Below are 21,118 nucleotides of genomic sequence, written 5' to 3'. Positions count from 1 at the left end.
CTCCGAAAAAGAGAGAGGAGTTGTTAAAAGATTTTAAATTAAAATATATATATATATATATATATATATATATATATATATATATATATATATAAAATTTTAAAAAAATGTTGATGTTTTAAGTAGTTAAAAATTTTTTTTTCTTAAAGCCGCCGGGAAAAATGTAACAGACCGGCTGTTTACATTGGGTCCATATTGTTATGTGTACCGGTTGAAGTTGAATTTGGTTCCCGCATAGTATTACTGTGCCCAGTTTTGTTACGTGTAAGTCTACACTAATTTAATGTTAATTTGTTTTATATTGTTAGTACAAGGAATGGCACAAAAGAATACATGCACTCAATTTTGATATGAGATACGCACGTAAACACATCCGGAAATCTTTTTAAATCTAGTCCTTACTGATTCACTTTAAACTGTAACCGTTTCTTTAACGTCCATATCGTATTCTTAGCTCACACATACGAACAATTAATATAAGTAAAATTAAATACTATTGAAAATTCTACCTTAAAAAAAATTTTTACCGAATACGATGTAGTTATATTTCATTCATTTGTTACTTACTTTGACTTTCATTTGTTATATTACATTACCGCTGATATGGCGATCATTCTGGTTATTCCCACAAGAGGGCATTTGAGTCGCTATCGAGCAATCGCTGTTAGTAAAGATGGCGACCATATGTAGGTGGCAAGTAGCGGTCGCCTTGACAACCGAGTAAATAAGACCGGGCAAATATAGGTGAGTTAAAATTTTTATCATATTTAAAAACTATAGAATCCGGATATTAAATAACATGCATAAATTAGTTTGTTTCGAAGGCTAAGTGTCGGTATTGACATGTAATGGTTATAAATATTATTTCAATCGTGGTCACATATCTAGTATCGAAAACACGTTTATAAAGGTCTGGTATTGTGAGAAAGATGACTTAGTTCATCACCATGAGGAAAAGAATACAGAAGGCGGTGTGAGTTAGGCTCCTTTAAATTTCGGAAAATTCGATAGCTAAAACAGTTCTGGAAGTCAACCCTGTCTAAATTTTAATATTTTGGTCAACCTGAATAAGTAGAAAGAAAAGGAAAAGAAAATCGAGGAGCCTGACTTCAAAATTAATTTAAATACCGTTAGGCCCAAGGCCGCCAAATACCATCTCCGCCATTACTGGTGAGGTATAGTGATGGCAAGGGGGATGTAATTCTTCAAAGTTGACGACAATGGGCCACACGGACGGTCTCCTACGACTGTAGGGTATCGAACTGGTGATCCAGTGGCATCAATTCTTTTGAAGTTTAAGAAGTGGGTATACGAAATCTGCATATTGAACTGAAAGATTGGACTTGCATAACCTGTGGAACCTTCCTAACTGGTAATATCTTTTCTTTGTTTTTTTCTTGTTCAGTCATGAAGTGCTTCAAGATTACTATGCGTAGTTAAATCGAAAAGCGTTACGCGTCTTTCAAGCTCATTGTCATAGTCCACTCATGTACTTATAATTGCATGCCATGAGCATGTATGATCGAAGTATGAAATCTTATGTACTTGATACGTGAACCTGAAAATCTTGTGTGTTGATATGGTAAAACTTTACTTTGCACGCACTCTTCCAGAGTAATGTACTGTAATATTTTGAATGTTTAGGTTAGGTAGTAATGTACTTTGAGAATTTTTTTTTGAACGTTTAGGTTAGGTAAGCTTAGTTAAACGCATGTCCCTTGATGATGTTTATTTTGTGAAATATTTGCTGTAGGTTTAGGTTAGGTAAAATTTGAATGTGTGAACCATAATAGTTATGTTGATTAGGTTAGGAAATTAAATTTTGTCCGTGCTTTCGAATCTAAGATGTGTCTGTAGGTAGGTTAAATCTGAATTTAAAGAAGATGTGTCCCATAATATTTTGGTTAAGTTAGAGAATTTAATTTTGCCTGTGATTTCAAATCTAATATGTGTCTTTTGTTTTGCCATGTGATATATTTTGTTTTGCCGGGGTGAACTTCACTTTGAACGCACTTGTGATAACTTGACGGTTTATGTTAGAATATTAAATGCTCCGTAACGTATGTCATTGATAAGTGTTAATGATGATGAAATTTCTTTGGGAGTGTCTTCATTTATATATACTACTGTGTCCTTCTTAAAATACATTTGTGTAGGTTAGGGAAAAGTATATCGTAAGTGTAGAGCCGGTAATAATTGTACTTTGAACGTGTTTTCCATATTTTGCCGTGTGTCCTTTTGATATTATCTCGTAATATAGTTTGTATGTGCGCTTTCCATATTTCATTGTGTGCTCTTTAATATTGATTTGTAATACATTTCTACATGCGCAATATGTGTGAAATCGGAAAAATTGTACTTTGAACGCGTTTTATTATTTAGTGATGTGCCTTTTTCATAGTATCTCGTAATATGCTCGTAATTTAAAATTCTCTTTCATATGTCTTGTCACATTGTTTTCGTAACATATATTTAGTATTGTAGGTTAGGAAAATTTAAAAGAAGATTTACGTATTCTTTGATGTTGATATCGGTCTGTGCTGATCCGGTGAAATTTTATTTGGACATACCTTTGAATTTAATATCCTTATTTCTAAAACTATCACTTCGTGCAACGTTTGTTTTTTTTTTTCCTTCTGTAGGTAGATGTTTACTTTGAACGTGCCACGATTATAACTACGTGCCTATCCAATCCATTAAATATATATTTTGCCTCATCGAAACTAGTAACGTTGGAATATGACTCAACTTGCTTCACCCAATTAGAATATGATTCCTTACGCGTATCCATCCCTCTTCAAGCTTAACTGATTATGAACAGAAACAATAATAAGTTAAAATAATAATAGTTGGAAAGGCGTTCTAATATTTGAACCTGTCGAGTAGATTTTTTTTTCTTTCACTCACTATACATTTGTAAATATTTCATTCTTCATTGATAGCAGTGTTTTCCACGTTATATATATATTATGAAAATGATGAATAGGCTAATGTGAAGTAATAATACTACTTATTCACGTTAAGTTAAAAGAATGACGTTGTAGTAGTAATGATATGGCCTATGTTTGTATTTCATTTGATATATGACAGGGATACCATAAAGAATGAACGCTTAATTAAGATGTTTATTTATAAATATAGAAGTAGAGAGGATGGATCGCAAATTTTGTGTTAGTATTAAGAATTTCCTATATGTATTAAAGTTGAGAATCATGTCTGATAATCTGAATATGTTAAACCATTATGATGACATAATTTCATAAAATGTTGATAGAGTATCTTTGAGATACCACGATGGAGGCAAATGTTTAATAATTTTTTTTTTTTTTAAATCTGTTATATTGTAATTAACGAATGGCACGAATAAACGAATCACGAAAAATTTAACTCTATGATTTCGAATGCAATCTATAAACTTGAACTTGTACAGTTCCAATTGCTCATTTTTTTTAGTAATATATTAATTAAGTTGAACAATGTTGACTCTTATTCTTGGTTGGCCACAAGACAAGAATTTGGAAATCTTCTGATGATAGATAATAACTTTATTATATTGTCTTCCTTCTCTTTTGCTAAAACTAACGCAACCTGAACACTAAGTCTAATATAACCTTGATTTTTTTTCAATACCCGGAGATGGTGTTGTTATAATTGGAGATTTCAGCTTAATAATTTTCATTTATTTTTTTATATTTCTCTCATTCCTGGAAATACGATTTGTTATAACTACAACAGTCTGGCCATCAGGGGCGGATCCAGGGGGTGATCGGAGCGATCGCTCCCCCCAGAAGACGAAACTTTCTTATATTATATATATAAATAAAACCCATCCCAAAGTTTGGAGCCCTTAAAAGTAGCAGCATGACAACTCACCCCCCCCTAGAAGTCGGTCCTGGATCCGCCTCTGCTGTCCAGCTAATTAAAAGAACAAATGACTGTGTTCACAAAAATATAATGGCGATGGAAATGGGAAGAAAGATAGAGGTAGACCAAGAAGGAATAGAATGAACATGGTTAAGAATCACTTCAGGGAGAAAGAGCTAACAAGGGAAGAATTCCGGGACAGGGTTTTATAGAGAAGACTTATCAGATACGTTAAGTGGGAACAGACGGAGAGAAAGAAGAAGGCAAAATAAGCAAAATAAATTTTGCTGGAATACAAGCAACTCTTCAAAACGAACTTCGGCGCGTTCATTTTTGTATCTCTAAGATTGAGAAATAGGTATTTTGCGTATCATGTGGTCTTTATAATAACACCTTTCTCGTAAGCATTTTGAAAACCTTGAATAAAAACTAGAGCTCGGAAGTTGAAGACCCAAAAACTGCCTAAAAAGGGCCTATAAAAAGACCTAAAAATATATTAAAAAGGATCTAAAAACTAAAAAAAAGGACGTAAAAATAAGACCCAATTTAATTAGTATTACATATTTAATGGATATAATTCTCAAGAAATACAAACTTCTGGTAGGTTAATGGTTTTTCCTTCTTCCACAAACTGAAGTACAAACTAAAATAAGAAAACTTCCCCACCCTTACTTCCCTTGCTGGACGATATTGTTACGCCACTTTATCGGACTTGTGATTGTTGAAGATCTGGTCTTATCAGTCCAGTCGTTGAAGAAAGTCTTATCTTTTGAATTTTCTTTACTTAAAAAAAACGTTTAAAGGGTGGTAGTGATTCGAGTTAATGGCCAGTAAATTTATTGGCGAACGATGAAGTGAAAAAAAGACGTTAAGACCTATAAAAAGCTTTAAAAAGGACCAATAAACAAAAAAAAACACCGAAAAAGGCAAAAAAGGACAAATAAAATCGACCATTTTCTGGCCTACAATGACCCAAAATGAACATATATTATGTTAAGCCTCGTCTTCGGGCACTCGTAAAAAAAGAGGATTTTTCGTCAATTTCCGGGCCCTAATAATAACCAATAAAGACGGACGCATTATATTAATATTTCGACCAAAAGGTATTTAAATCATAATAAAAATGTGCTTACCTGTAGTTTGGGCACATTTTTTCGGACTGCAGAGAACACTAAACATTATGCTTCACTACAACCGACAAATTTGTATCTGGAAGTAAAATATCAAAATGAGATCAGTACTTATAAGTACTAAATAAGGCGAATTTAGCAAATTGAGCAAGAAATAACAATAGTAAGAATCATGTTCCTTATTATATATATTCTTTGATAATTCTTTAATTTTCATTCTTTACAGGTTTTTTCATTTTGTGGTCACGAAGGAACTACATGATAAGGATTTGTATCAGTTTCATGAAACTTTCTCTAACTTTACCCTACACTTATGTAACTGAAAATTCTAAAGAAAGCATCTTTGTGCGCAAGCCTTGACTGTCACGGTAGTGCTAGGAGATTTTTTTTTTAATAAATTTCCCAAAAGCGATACAAAAATGTCCCTTTATAAAATTAAATTTTCCTTAGTTGTAAAAGAACTAACGCTCATGCCACAAAGTAAAAAAAAAAAAAAAGTCCATCTGGATACATTTCTAAGTGCGGTGTTTACACTAATTTGAAATATTTCAAAGACTCCAAATTTAAGTTGTTTTTTTTTTTTTTGTGTGTGTGATGCATTGACAGAGATTTTTTTAAAAATTAGTTTCATTGGATTAAACGACTCCTCAAATTAGTATACAAAGTGCAATCAGAAATTTATCCGAGAATAGGCATTTTTTTACTAGTGACATCTTTGCTAGCTCTTTGATCATCATGCACATAAAATAATAGCTCGTGTGTGCTTTCGTTATATGATACACAAACAGTCGCCACATGAAGCAGTTTGGTTTGGATTTTTGGTAAACTAAAGTCCTCAAGGATCTTCACTACAGTGAAATTAAACTACCGCCAGTTTTAGAGTTTTTTCTGTAATATATTCAAAACAAATAAAAATATTCGAAAAGCAGAAACGTAGTGAACTAGACAATACGATTTTGCATATAATACCGTTATCACAACTCATCTATCTGTTTTCGATTTGGAACTGTAGATAGATTTAGCATTTTTTGCGGGTTCTGTAAATAGCGGCATACCAAAAGCTGATAGGTGAATTGTGGTAAAGGTAACACATACAACATTGTATTGTTTAGTTCACTACGTTTCTGCTTTTCGAATATTTTTATTTATTTTGAAGATATTACTGAAAAACTCTAAAATTAGCAGTAGTTTAATTTCGCTGTAGTGAAGACCCTTAACATGCTAAATTCTGCCAATCCTAGGCTTAAATATAGAATTTTACTTCAAATTAAGTGAAATATACATTAACATGGATGAATGTTTCGAAAATAGAAACGATTAAGTTATTAGATTTGTCGAGAAGAAAGTCAATTAGTTTCATTTTAGCGTTGTCTTCCATGGATAGATTAGTATTTTGTATCCTGGGCATTATATTAACCCGCTAATCTCAAAAGTAGCTACCATATACAATGTATTATATACAAAATGTGATAGTTGTTTTCCAGTCTTTTGTTATAGGCCAGATATATAGATGAAGTTTACAATGTCGTTACTATTAGGTACTCAAAATTCTGAATAAAGTAGCTTAAAACGAACCATTAATTGAGTTAATTGATTTTCGTCTTTCATATTTTTTTTTTTTGGTGAAAAACAATCTATTACAAAGGGAGAATGATTAGCAGAAAAATCGTCATTACATACCGTATTTACTCGCGTAATTTTCGCACTTTTTTAGAAGAAAAAAGTTGTTTTGAAACAAGGGTGCGTAAATTATGCGGGAAAAAAAAATTAGCCACATCAGTGAAGATCATCTATTTTTTCCCCAGTCAAAATAACACGAAAATATCGGTACACATTTCCTTTGTAGCACGAATTGACAACAAACAACTAATTCTAAATTTGTAGAAAAATAACATTAAAAAATTGATTAAGAAGTTTCTTACCTTAGAAATCACTGTCAAATCCTCGCGTGCGCAAATTACGCGAGGAAAATAAAACATACAGAAAATGCCCTTCAAAATTGGGATGCGAAAATTATGCGAGGGCGAAAATTACGCTCGTATTTACGGTAAATTGTTACAGAAAGATTGACCAAATGTTTCGCATGATGAATTATACTGCGCAGAGCAACACGGATTTTACGAAATAATAATGAAGAGCGATTGATATTATTTTAAAGTGCATATGGAGAAAATTGTCTGGGCAAAAACGAAAAACCATTCAGATTTTAGTAAAAATTATTGATCAAAGAGTGGTTGTAAATACAGTTAAAAACAGAGAAAGAATGTGGCTAGGTCATTACACTGTTCAACAAGGTGTTTTGTCACAAAGAATCTGATTAGTGTTCTAAGCTAAGTCGAAAATGAAATAATTTTTTTTATCGGGCTCAGTTTTTTTGTGACATGCTATCTCCTCCTCATCTTTGAAATTCGGTAAAAAAAAAACACTGTATATGGTTTATTCTGCCATGGCTGAATTTAAGTAACTTCCAGATTTATTGATTAAAATAAAGTTGAGAGAAAGTGAGATAAAATCGGAAAAAGAGCAAGGAATTCCGATGCATGCCCCTGAGGTCAGGGAACATACTCCAGGAAATTAGTAACGTTTGGCAACATTGCCGATGAGTCATATTCAATTACATAGAATTGCGTTGTGATTCTTGCCACCTGTGTCGCAGCATTGTGAGTTCCGATAGCGCGGGAAGTGGTTGCCTGTTGTTCTAGGTTAGTGAAATTTGAGTTTGTGGAGCGTACGCAGGAATTTATTTCGGGAGGGTCCAAACTCAATATGAGGGTATTTTATATTGAAATTCCCAAGATTGCCCCTAAAATTAGGCTACATTTACACAAAAGTCGAAATTTTGAGGGTGTCCGGACCCCCAGGATCCACCCTCTGCGTACGTCCCTGGTTGTGGTCATTCAGAAGAAAATGTCTCGTACATGTGTCAATAGTGCAAATTCTTTTTGTTATATCTGTCGAAAGGTGACTTTCAAGTCGCAAGAACGACAATTGCTCCCGCTCGTAAAGAAGTGCTACGAACTTTATTTCTGGTGTAGGGTTGGCGACCAAGACAAGAAATCCCTTCCCCCCCCATATGCTGTTTGACATGTGTTAGACTTCTGACAGGATGGTCAAAAGGTTCACGACATATACCGTTCGCTGTTCCCATGACTTGGCAGAAACGAACGGATAACACAACAGACTATTTTTACCTAACAAAAATAGCTAGAATCACGTCGAAAACAAAGAAGAATGTGCAATACAAGAATTTACCATCTGCTATGAGAACTATATGCCACAGTGAGGAATTACCGGTACCAGTGTCTCCAAACAATGTGATAGTGAGTGATGATGAATCTGGTAACGAGCATGAAGAAGGTTCAGAAGATGAGGGATTCACTCATGTCGACCCAACATTTGAATTGCCCTGTGGATCAAATACCCCACACATTTTGACACAAGGTGATCTGTTCGCGGTTTAAATTTGTCTAAACATCAATCTGAACCTTAAGCTTAGCGATTGAAAGAATGGAATCTCCTTTTTCCCGATGAAAAAGTAAGTGTTTTTAGTGACTGCAACGCTGTTTTTTTCTGAACATTTCTTGAAGAAATGTGTGTGTGTGTGTGTGTTCTTTTTAAAATAAGAATATCGAATCCATTATGGAGACTCTTGGCCATGCATACAGTGTAAATGACTGGCGTCTGTTCATAGATTCTAGTAAATTGAGTCTCAAAGCAATTCTTCTCCACAACGGGAACAAATTTCCTTCTGTTCCGATTGCTCACGCAGTTAACCTTAAAGAGAGTTATCTTAAGTTTGAACTGCTTTTCACTCTTATGACAAATATAATACAAATACAACAAATACAAATACAACGCCAATATGACAAATACAAATGGAATATCTGCGGAGATCTAAAGGTAAATGCTATACTGCTTATCATGCAGACGGCGTGTCAGAGGCAGGGACAGAAAAAATCACTATTGTGGGAAAAATGACCTGGTCGCAATTAACTACTGCCTGGACATAAAAATGTGAATAACACTACTCTCTTGTTGACTCTAAAAGTGTGTATTTACCTTCACTGCACATTAAATTGGTACTTATCAAAAATTTTTGTAAAATTCATGTACTTGCGACAGAAGTTCCCAAGGATCAGTGATGCTAAAATAAAGACAAGAATATTTGTAGGGCCACAAATTAGGGAATTAATGAATGATGAGAATTTTGTTGACTTGTTAAGTGATGTTGAGAAAATGACATGGCTGTCCTTTATAAGTGTGTGCAAGAACATTTTAGGCAACCATAAGGCAGAGAATCATGGCAATATTGTACATGAACTAGTAAGATCACATCACCGTATGGGATGTAATAGGGCACTTAAACTGCATTTCCTGAACGACCACTTGGACTTCTTCCCGGATAACCTTGGTGCCATTAGCGACGAACATGGTGAACGCTTTCACAAAGATATTTCTCATTGGAAAAGCGTTATTAACGGACGTGGAATGCAGCAATGTTGTCTGACTATTGCTGGACCTTACGACGGGACATTCTTGAGGCAAACTTTCGTGTGAAATCGGGTAGGAAACATTTTTAGGTAAGTTTCTTAATTTTTACTTGCTTCTGTGCTGCTCACTCCTTTGAATCCTTTGTGTATTAATACTGATTTTTAAAAACTTTATGTAAGGAACTATTGTTGTGAGGCCATGTCTTCATGACGAATACATATAATACGTAAGCGGCCATAGGCATGCACAAAAAACACTTTCACATGAAAACTGAAGCCGATGGAGAAAGCCTGCAATTTGATCTGGATTCGGCGCCAAATTATCTTCCATATACAGTTTGTTTTGTTCTTGTGACAGAAATTTTCTTTCTGTGTCAGTGTTATTTGTGAAACAACTGTTTTATTAGTGATGTACAGAAGATATGGCACAAAATAAAATATGAAAATCCCAATTTATAATATCAACAACACAACCGTTTACTAAACATTATTAGGGTCATCAAGTCTAGGAGGCTCAAGTGGGCAGGTCATGCAGCCAGAATGGAAGAAAGTAAAGAACACTTTCAAAGTTCTCACTGGAAGTCCAATAAGAAAGCGACCATTAGGAATACCTAGGCGCAGATGGGAGGACAATATTAAGATAGATCTCGCAGAAGTAGGGTTACAAAGTAGAAACTGGATCAAATTGGTTAAGGATAGAAATCAATCGAGAGTTTTTGTGAATGTGACATTGAACCTCCGGGTTCCATAGGCCATAGTTAGTTAATTAATTCTTACGCCATTGATCAGTGAAGGGCGTAGCCAAATGATAAAAGAAAATGATTCAAGGAGTGATAAAATATTCGCTGAAGAAAAATCTAGCACCAAAAGACATCCGCGGACGTACGGTGGAAACACCTTTTGCCTGGCCCTTATATGACGTAGTAAAAAGCCTGGTGTCGTGAATGTAAACCCCAGTCCTGTTGAAGATGAGCATAGCAGTGACCTATCTGCAATTCTTACTGCTCAGACATGATTACAGTAGTGCATTATTTTAGTAGTGCAGTGTAGTATACGATTGAGATGTGTGACATCACATACAAATGTGCATCAAGTTACTCATAAACATTTACAAATTAAAAAAAGTTTTCAGCGCGTTGGTTGCAGTCACCTGACCCCAGAGAAAGCCATATACGAGAAGACAGATCTGCCAGACATAGTGCAAACTGACAAACAAAAATTTTATCGTAGATTCATACTATCGATGAGACATGGGTCCACAATTTCAATCCTGAGAGCAAACCCCAAACCATGTAGTGGAAACATTCCCACTCGCAAACATACAAAGGTTCATGATGGTAAGGAACGATTAACCTGCAACGTGGCAAGACAATCACTGGCGATTATTTTGCAGATTTAATTGCAAAAAAATTACGCACTGTAATCAAAACCAAACGGCATAGAATATTGGCCAGTGCAGTGCTCTTCCACTGTGAGAGTACTCAATCCACATCTCCCAGATTGTGGTGGGCCCGATTTATTGAGCACGTTTTCAATTTATCCCCCACACACTTATTCTTAAGATCTGGCACCCAGTGGTTAGCACTTATTCACAAACATTAAGGAAAACCTTCATGATTAAAAAAATAGTGAATCTGTAGTGACAGACACTGTGGATACTTAGCTGGAGGATTAATTGAAGAACTTTTTTAGGAGGGGAAGATTGAAGCATTGATGGAGGCCTGTTTGGAAAAACGTGTCAATGTGGAAGAAGTAACACTGCTTAATTTTGTATTGGGGGATTTCTTATGTGAGAGGCGGAGAGTGTTAAACAACCCTCGTGTTATACGTATATACAGTGTGTTTCAAAACAACACCGACAACGTTTGGGAGGTAATTTTTGACACCAAGATAAGACAAAATGTACAGACCAACCTGGGTGCACAAATGCTTCCTTTCGGAGTTATAGGCTACCGAACACATGAAAAAATGAACTTTAAAAGTCCATAGCTCCAAAACTATGAGATCTACCTAGTCGGGTCAAGACTTCACTAAGGAACTAGTATGTGCTCTATCCAAATATCCAAGTTTCAAAATCCTGCGGTACTTCCGTAACAACGTTTATAGAGGTAGGTGGTGAGTACTTAAATTACATGCCAAACTACCTCTATAAAAGATTGCGGGAGTACCTTAGGATTCTGAAACATATATTTTTGGATAGTGCATATATTGGTACCTAAGTGAAGTCTTGACCCGACTACGGTAGGTCCCATAGTTTTAGAGAGCTATGGACCTTTAAAGTTCATTTTTTCATATTTTATTTATTTATTTATTTATTGAACAAATTCCCAGATACAGCATAACTTTGCCATTTTACACAGGGACATGCTAACAAAAGAAAGAAAAAAACAAGATAACAATAACAACAACATAGAAAAAAGAGTTAAGAGTAAAACTATTCCGTCAAAGCTCGCTTAATTGCTCTTTCAAACACTGGGTAGCTCGAAAATATGTCCACATCAGTTGTTACTTCATTATAACAGTTTGGTATTCTATAAAAAAGAGACCTCTGTATAACAGCCAACCTAGGACGGGCAAGATGGAATAGGTGGGTATTCCGAGTGATGCGGGAAGGGACACGTAAGGATAGTTCCTGAAGTAATATTTCCGATCTTAAGTTTCCATTAACTATTTTATGTAGATATTTCAGGTCAGAGATAGTTCTGCGTACTTCAGGAGTCTGAATATTAAGATGTCGCAAGAGTTCCTTCTTAGATAATATTCGAAGTGCAGGAACACGAAAACGGACTATAGCGATGAAGAAATTGAGAACAGAATCAAGTCTGGAGAGATGTGTAGGTGCTGCCATGGCCCATATGGGAGAGCAGTATTCGATCTTGGGCGCTATTAATGTCTTATAAAAAGTTGCTAATGAACTAACAGTGCGTAGTTCGGTGAATCGATAAAGAAGTTCCAACATGCGCATTGAATTCTTTAGTATTGAGGAGATGTGGTCAGAGAATGTGAATTTTGAATCAAAGATGACACCAAGATCATTATGACTAGCAGAATGTGTGATAGGGGAATCGTTGATATGGTATGTGGAGGGAACAGGAGACTTTTTCAAAGTAATAGTAATACTGTCACATTTCTTACTGTTGAGTTTCAAGTGCCACATTTCACACCAGCCTGTAAGGTAATTTATGTCTTCCTGTAGAGCAGTTGTGTCATGGAGACACGATATTTCTCTGTATAACTTACAATCGTCAGCAAAAAGCAGAAGGCCACTAGGTTGAGCTGATAAGTGCGTGTAGAGATCATCCATATACAGGACAAACAGCAGAGGCCCAAGTACACTCCCCTGAGGCACCCCTGAGATCACGGGTTGGGGGTTAGAAGTCGCCCCTGAAAGAACAACTCTCTGTTTACGGTCCTTCAAGTAGCTTGTGATTAGAGAGAGAAATTTGCCATGTACATTAAATCTATTGGAGAGTTTATGAAGAAGATGAATGTGACTGACAGAATCAAAGGCCTTCGAGAGATCAAAATAGATAACATCTAATTGAGTATTGTTATTCATACATTTGACTGCACAGGAAAGAAGAGTACTTAAGTTTGAGAGACTTGAGCTTTTCGGTAGAAAGCCGTGCTGAGAACTATGGATGTAAGGTGAAGTGAATTTAAGTAGCCTGTCTTTGATTATTTTTTCGCAGATAATTGATATTACAGAAAGAAGAGATATCGGCCTATAGGAGGATACATGATCTTTAATTCCTGATTTATATATTGGGGTCACGTGAGCTAGTTTCCAACTGGTGGGATAATACCCTTCCTTGAAGCATCTATTGAATAAGATAGATAGAGGAACCGTAATAACTGAAGCAGTTTTGTTGAGAAAGAGAGGACTAATTTTATCAGGTCCAAGTGATCTGTGTGGAGATAACGATAGCAAGAGAGCAAGAACTTCGCCCGGGGTGGTAGAGAGATTGGATAAGGTGTCCGAACAGATGGAGCGGAGAGGGGGAAGATGGGTTGTAGAGGGAAGGGAAGTAAATGTTTTGCAGAAGTAGTTATTGAAGAGGTCGGGTCTTTGATCATCACTCGCTTCAGTATTTTCATCTTGAACTGTTGCCGGTATGCCCGGAGATTTTGTTCTAGATTTAATTACAGACCAAAAGACTTTAGGGTTACTAACAGTAAAATTACCAATTGAGTCCATGTATTCAAAGTATTTACGCCGCTGTACCTTCTTGGCAAGACTTCTAATTCTAGCAAAGTTTTTGTATGTGTAGTCACTCGGATGTGATTTCCATAGAGTCCAGGCAAGCTTTTTGTTTTTAAAAAGTTCACGAAGTTCATTGTCGTATCAGACCGGAAACCTGTTCGATTTTGATGCTTTCACCGGCACAAAATCCTTTATGGCTGAGTGGACAACAGATGTAAATAAGTCCACAGCGTCGTCAACAGTTCCTACCTCTAACAAACACCAAGGAAACAGTTCAATAGCCCGGCAGATGTCACCCCAGCGGGCTTTCTTCCAAAGAAGTTGTGACCTACTTTTGAGGGGCTGGTTTGTAGTAGTGGAGGGGAGGAAATCGAAAGAAACATCCAAGGAATCGTGATCCGATGGAAAAAGGTTTCTGGATGGGACAACACAACGAGGTTCTAAGTTAGAGAGAATATAGTCAAGATTGCTATTATTGCGGGTATTATGTATATTATGTTGACCTAGACCAAGTCCATGAATAAAATTGTCCATGAAATAACTGTCGTTTCCATCTTTAGTGACGCCATGCTTGCTGTCCTGCCACGTGATGGAAAGGTTGAAATCACCCAATAGGATGACGTCACCGTGTGACAACGCATGTAACAGTGAGTCATGGCAAGCTTCTAAGATGTGCTGGGAGGTGTTCTTGTGCGGCCTATAGAAGCACCCAATAAACACAGAACGACGCTTTGGAATAAATACTTCCACCCAAATGAGTTCACAATCCCGTTCGAGATCCAGTCTTCTCTTGCTCTTCCACTTATTATTTACACAAATCATCACCCCACCCCCACGAGTTATGCGGTCTTTACGATAAATGGTGAAATTATTTGAAAAGCTCATTTCACTGTCATTCACTGATTCATTCAGCCACGATTCGGTCACTGCGAAACAATCCAGTTCCCTTATCTCACCTAGGTTCAATGAGCACTCAAGTAATTTGTTTTTAATACTACGAACATTTTGATAATATATATTGAAAGCACTGGTGTAATATGGACAGGGTGGGCCAGGGTTTACGTGAATATCACCACAAAGGAGGAGAAAACAAACGAGAATAAGGCACTGTTTTTTTGCTTTTGACTCATACCTTGGCACAAAATCACTGGTAGTTCCTCCGTCACTGTTAGCAGTACCAGAGAGAGCACATGGCGGTCCTCTTGGCATGAAGGCAGCAGCAATAAAATGAAATGATCTTCCACTACACTTCAGTGGGGCAGCCTATAACTCTGAAAGGAAACATTTGTGCACCCAGGTTGGTCTATACTTTTCGTCTTATCTTGGTGTCAGGAATCACCTCTTAAGCGTTATCAGTGTTGTTTCGAAACACCCTGTATATAGTAGTTACGGCTCATATTGGTTCACATTTTACTCACGTTAAAGTCCATTACGAAAGTAAGATTTTAAAAAAATGTAAAGAAAAGGGAAAATTCTTACAGAATTAACAGGGAATGTGAATGCCTGTATAGAACAGCATCTCTATCTGTTCCGAATGTTATGGATAGAATGATACAATATATACAAAGAACAAAGACATTCTTTTAAAATATCTGCATTTGTGATACCTGCATTTAACAATTTTATTGCATATATAAAATAAATTTTAAGGTGATAAATAAGGAAATAAATGTGATCATCATTTTAAATAAATATTTAGGAATCATTCTTTACTGTGTTGTGCATAACTCTAATAAACTTTAAGGTGGACCAAGGTAAGCAGCGTTTACCTTTGGCTGAAGAATCGCTGGTTCGATCTAATGACATACTTGTAATGTATAACATGTTATCCCCATTTAGATATTAGATATAAGTCAGCTCCTATTTAAACCTTGGTCCATGTTTTACAAAGCATTGCTTATGTGTTAAACTCAATTGAGAATGTTAAACTCTAAGCAAAAAAAAAAGCTCTCTTATAGTTATATGGATAGTGTGAAATCCATTACTAATGGGAGGGTTCTGAAATGGGTGTTCCAAATCAACCAACCAATGAACTAAATAAATAAAAAGTTTGTCCGTAATTTTTTCAAAGTTCTCTTTTATCCTTCTATTAATTTCGCTAACCATTTTGTCCATCATCATTCATTACCATTTATCATTCATTTTCTTTGGCGTACAGGTAGAATTGTAGAACATTAAATTCAGTGGCGTATGCAAAATTCCTCCAAGGGGTGATTCAAGGTCTCAATCTCATAACTTTTCAGGATCAGCGTATTTTTTCTATTTAAAATATAATAAATGTTTATTTTTCATAATATATTGCTTAAGTCCCCGAACCACATGCTTGTGTACATCTATGGTTAAACTAAATATTTTTTCCACTTCTATTGCAGCTAAAGTACATGTATATTTATATATCTAATTTTAAGTCTAAACTTTTAGTGTAGCTACATTGTCTTCGTAAAATATCCTCTTTTTTAAAATAATATTATAAACTCTAAAGTAGTTAAATCAGTGGTAGCTCATGAGGGACATCATATTAGTGAAATTTACAATTTTATCGCTCAAGCTATGGAAAGAAAACTAGATAATGTACTAACTATTGTACACAACAACTAGAATACTGGGAAAGTATTCTTCTTCCAACTTGTAGCGACAAAAATGTAAATTTTACGGATGGGACGTTCCTCATGAGTCGCCACTTATTTAAAGTAATGAATAGAATGGTTCAGTAATTTGTTTGAAAAATGTTATCTACCTAAAACTAACTAACTGCATGGTCTACCGAACCTGGGGGTTCAATGGCACGTTCACAGAAGCTCTCCATTGACTTCTATCCTTAAAAAAATGGATTCAGTTTCTCTTTTGTATTCTTATTTCTGTGCGATCCGTCTTAATAATGTCCTATCTGCGCCTAGGTCTTCCTAATGCTCGTGTCCCGATTGGATTTCCAGTTAAAACTTTGAAAGCGTTCCTACTTTCTTTTATTTTAGCTACATGACCATGTTTCGTAATCATACAGCACAACAGGCATGGTTATCGTTTTATATATTTTAAGCTTTAAATTCTTCGACAGAATTCGCGAAGACACACACACACACAAAAAAAGCTGAATAACAATGAAATTCCCTTTTTTTCAATCGACATTTAATCTTGTGGATATGGTTTTGGTCTCTTAATATTGATCCTAGATATTTGTCGGAAGTATCAATTTTGTCAGAAGTATTATTTGATGTTTTATTGCATTCATAATTTGTGGTATTACGATCCCGACTAACTTCCATGTATTTAGTTTTCTCTGTATTTACTCCTAAATCCATGCCCTGCAAGCGTTTAATGAGACCTCTGCATTTTTTTCTATTGTTCTCCTATCATCCTCCATTATATTTACATCATCAGCATACGTCATAACCAGGTAAATACCATTCAGCTCTAGGCCCTGGTTGCTGTCTTTGATTTTCCTTATAGTGTACTCCAGAACAAAGTTGAATAATAATGGTGACAACGCATCTCCTTGTTTCAGGATATTCTGAACGTGAAAGCTCGTGAACAAACATTTACCTACTCGGGCTTTATTTTGGGATTAATTTAAACACATGTTAATTAATTTAACTGTCTTCTTTGGTATTCCAAATTTTGTAAAAAAAAATTTGTACAATGTTTCCCTCGTAATCAAGTCGTAGGCCTTTCTAAAAAATTGTTGTACCGGGATATTGTATTCCTACTTTTTTTCGAGTATTTGTCGAATGAAAAATATTTGGTCGATAGTTGATGGATTTCGTCTAACTCCACACTGATAATCTCCAATAATGTCATCTGCATATGGGATCAATCTTGCCACTAGAATGTTTGAGAGAATTTTATAGGATGTTGACATCTGCAGTATCGAAAGTGTGTTTATCCACAATATTCTATTTAAGCTAATAGTTATGTACTCTACACTCACAACGAAAGGTGCAATGCAGAGCTATATATTACTAGTAACTTGGGAACTATCAACTTACATTCAGTTATTTAAACGTAGAACACAATTTCCTGTGCAGTAATGGGACTTATATTCCAACTGAATGATTCATTCGGAAATTGTTAAGACAAGAACATCTAGAGTATGTATTTCCATTTTTGTAGCAGTACATATGGAATTTTCATTTAAGTAGAGATTCTTTATCTTACTAAATTCTTTAATAATGTTTTGGTATAGTAAATAATAATAATAATAATAATAATAATAATAATAATAATAATAATAATAATAATAATTATTATTATTATTATTATTATTATTATTATTATTATTATTATTATTATTATTATTATTATTATTATATGGGATTATTTATACTAGCTTTCCTCTCGTTGGGTCTTTGTTCAAATAAATATTGTACGTTTCTATCAACCATATATGTCTTTAAATTTCTCAATTCATAACATTTAATGACAGGCGGACAGCATGTTTATATCTACACTTAAAATCACAGTTCTTCTCATGCAATTCAGAGTTCTTCACACACTGCAATCCTTTGATTATACGACGAAGAAATTACAATTAAATGCTGAGTAAAAGCTTTCGCCAGTAGTTGAAAATAATTAATAGCTACAAACATACTATAAACTGTAGAAAGAGAGATGAGAAACCTCTGCGATTTATGTAGAAAGCACGTACTCACCAATGTCGATTTAACAAGGCCACAATACACAGTCAATAGACAGTTACGCTCATCCTGTGACGTACTGCAGTTAGTATAAAATGCCTTCCGGCCAGAAAGAAGTATAAAAAACGGCACTACTCCTTTTTATAAAGCCACACAGTAAAGAACAATAACGCACATCCACAGATGTTATCGTACACGAAATGAAAATAAAACTCTTTTTGTAACAAAGGCACAAACGTTAACCTCACTTCTCAGTTGACAATTCGTTTTCACTCGTAGCTTAATAACTTGAAATTATAGCCAACAAGTTTTTGAATTATTCTTGTCGTTGATTTCATGGCTAAGTTAACCCCGTTTCTACACCTTTACTTGTGTCCCGAGTGCAGTGTCGTCTGCAATAACCAGTAGGATGTTGATTCGCGGAAGAACGTCAGCATATAACGAATTAAAACGAAAAAAAAGAGACAAGAAAAAAAAAAAGCGGCATCGCAGGCAGATGCAGTGAATCATGCAGTACAATGAAGTAGTAGTGGTATTAGAACTTATTAATAAAGCAGTTTAATCTAACGAAACCTTCATACGTGCTGGTAATTATCAATAGTTTCCGGTGTACGGCCTTCATTGTTCAAGATGATGTGGGATGAAAATATAAAAGAAAGCAATGTGACCTTGTTTATTTTATTTCATTTTAAGCGCGATCTTCTATCTGTATTGTCAATGCCAAGGTTGATTAAACTTATGAAACTATAGTGGAAAAAAAAACTAGTCGAGTTTAAGTGAGCGCACATCATGGACAAATACAGAATTTGAGCGATTTAACTTAAGTAAATTTAATATAAGTGCATATAAAGTTATTGTAAGATTTATGGAGGAATGTTGTATAGTGTAATGCAACCCTAGTAATTATTTTATGAGGTGGTCCCAGAGCTAAGAAATCTCCCCGGGTACATTTCCAATCGTGATGAGCATGGGTTAAGAATATTTTGGCTATATTACTTCTACCTACCGTCTATCCCCCCGCCCCCGGAATGGGATTTGCAATTAGACTACCACTGTTCACACGAATACGAGTATTTTAAATGTCCGACAGGGGTACAGGGATTCGCAAACATACACAATAAAAGTGGATATGGTATTTTAATTTGTATTCCATTAACTTTGATTTATTATTATTATAATTATCTATTAAAATGCTACAATAGCAATTAAAAGCGCCTGAGCCCCAACCTATAACTTTAGCTTTCAAATCTTTCATTTACGGTTGTGTGTGATTTCACGTTTAACAGAGACAAACATTTTACGTATTTGTACTTTAAATAGTCTAAATTAGTTAACTATATCTTTTTCATAAAGTTTATGATATAAAATTATTATTCAAAGCTTTTGTATTTTAATAAGCCTTCTCTAAAATCAATGCATGTGAGTTGTGCTTCCACCTTCCGAGTTCTTTAAAACTATGTTTATATGTTTGTGGCCAATCCTTTCGACAATGAGATCTCGGAAACTACAGCCTCTAGAAAGATGACGTTTTCACTGATCGATTGGAAATTTTGCGTAGATTGTCCAGTTCTAATTGAATATTTTTAAAAAAACATTGAATATTTTTAAAAATCATTGAATATTTCTTTATTACATTTTTTTAGGGGACGCTGGAAGCTTTGAAATTTAAAAAAGCATCATATCCTATGCGTTATACATTCCAACACCACAATGTTGTATATTGGGGTTGTATATGTCTCAGGTTTTGTTCCATGGCCAAATAATAGTGAAAAAGGAACGATAACCATTTCTCGAGTCTTAAGATAAATCTTTATTGTTTTGAGTGTTTTGCCCAATGAACACCATATAATTTGTCATTATAATTAATTGTATATGTAATGCATTTGCTTCTTACATACTGCATGGAAGAAGAAAGAAAACACTGGTCACACATGAATTAGAAACTCTAACCGGAAGTAGGCTCAAATCTTGCAAACGGTGCGAGATATTGAGAAAAAATAATCGAAAATAGTCTCCCTTTTATGATACCCCTTGGCTTTTTTTAATCAATACGTCTTTCCTTGTGTCTGTAAAGGGACATGTACAGATGTTGTGAGGAATGAGAAGGAGATTTATGCTCATATGCGAATGATGCGCTGTGTAGAGAGCGCAGGTTCAGCTGGTCTATATATTAAAATGCTAGGTTTTTAAGTTTGTCTCCAAAGAAAAGTTTATATGTTTATCTCCAATCATTTCGACAGTGAGATGTCGAAAAACACAAATGCTAGAAACGTGCCGTTTTCACTGGCCGATTTCAAATTTTGTGTAGATTGTCCAGTTCTAATTGAATATTTAAAACAAAACATGGCTATTATTTCTTTATTACATTTTTAGGGGTACACTGGAAAGTTGTATTTTTTTAAAAAAAAAAACGTCATATCCTGCGAGTTATATATTACAACACTACACAGTTGTATACATGGGTAGTATATCCCTCAGGCGTTTGTTTCATGACAAAATAATAATGAAAAACGAAGGATAACCATTTCTCCAGTCTAAGATGAATCTTTATTGTTTGGAGTGTTTGAACCCATATATCACTGAACCAATGAACATCATATATCACTGACATTATAATTAATTGTGTTTGTAATGTATTTGCTTATTACATATTGCATGCAAGAAGAAAAAACACTGATCATACATGAATTAGAAACTCCAATCGAAAGTAGGTTCAAATCTTGCAAACAGTGCGTGATATTGAAAAATAAAATAACCGAAAAATCTTTCCTTTATGGTACCCCTTGCCCATTTTTTATC

At 35.0% G+C, this 21,118-nt stretch overlaps 1 protein-coding gene across 1 annotated transcript in view; it reads right to left on the bottom strand.

Moving 5' to 3' along the window:
• Window positions 1-18,694, bottom strand: part of LOC145694490 (uncharacterized) — a 171,725-nt gene extending 153,031 nt beyond the window's left edge. The window contains exons 1-2 of the mRNA XM_081770788.1: window positions 18,335-18,694; window positions 4,998-5,073 (exon numbers count right to left, since the gene is read on the bottom strand). Coding sequence (XP_081626914.1) covers window positions 4,998-5,043 — 46 coding nt within the window. The 5' untranslated portion in view covers window positions 5,044-5,073; window positions 18,335-18,694. The remainder of the gene's footprint in view (window positions 1-4,997; window positions 5,074-18,334) is intronic.
• Window positions 18,695-21,118: the final 2,424 nt, after the last annotated feature.

The sequence above is a fragment of the Thermobia domestica genome, chromosome 9 (genome assembly GCF_964235325.1).
Source record: "Thermobia domestica chromosome 9, izTheDome1.hap1.1, whole genome shotgun sequence".
Classification (NCBI taxonomy): Eukaryota; Metazoa; Arthropoda; class Insecta; order Zygentoma; family Lepismatidae; genus Thermobia; species Thermobia domestica.
This window is presented reverse-complemented; position numbering and strand designations above follow the sequence as displayed.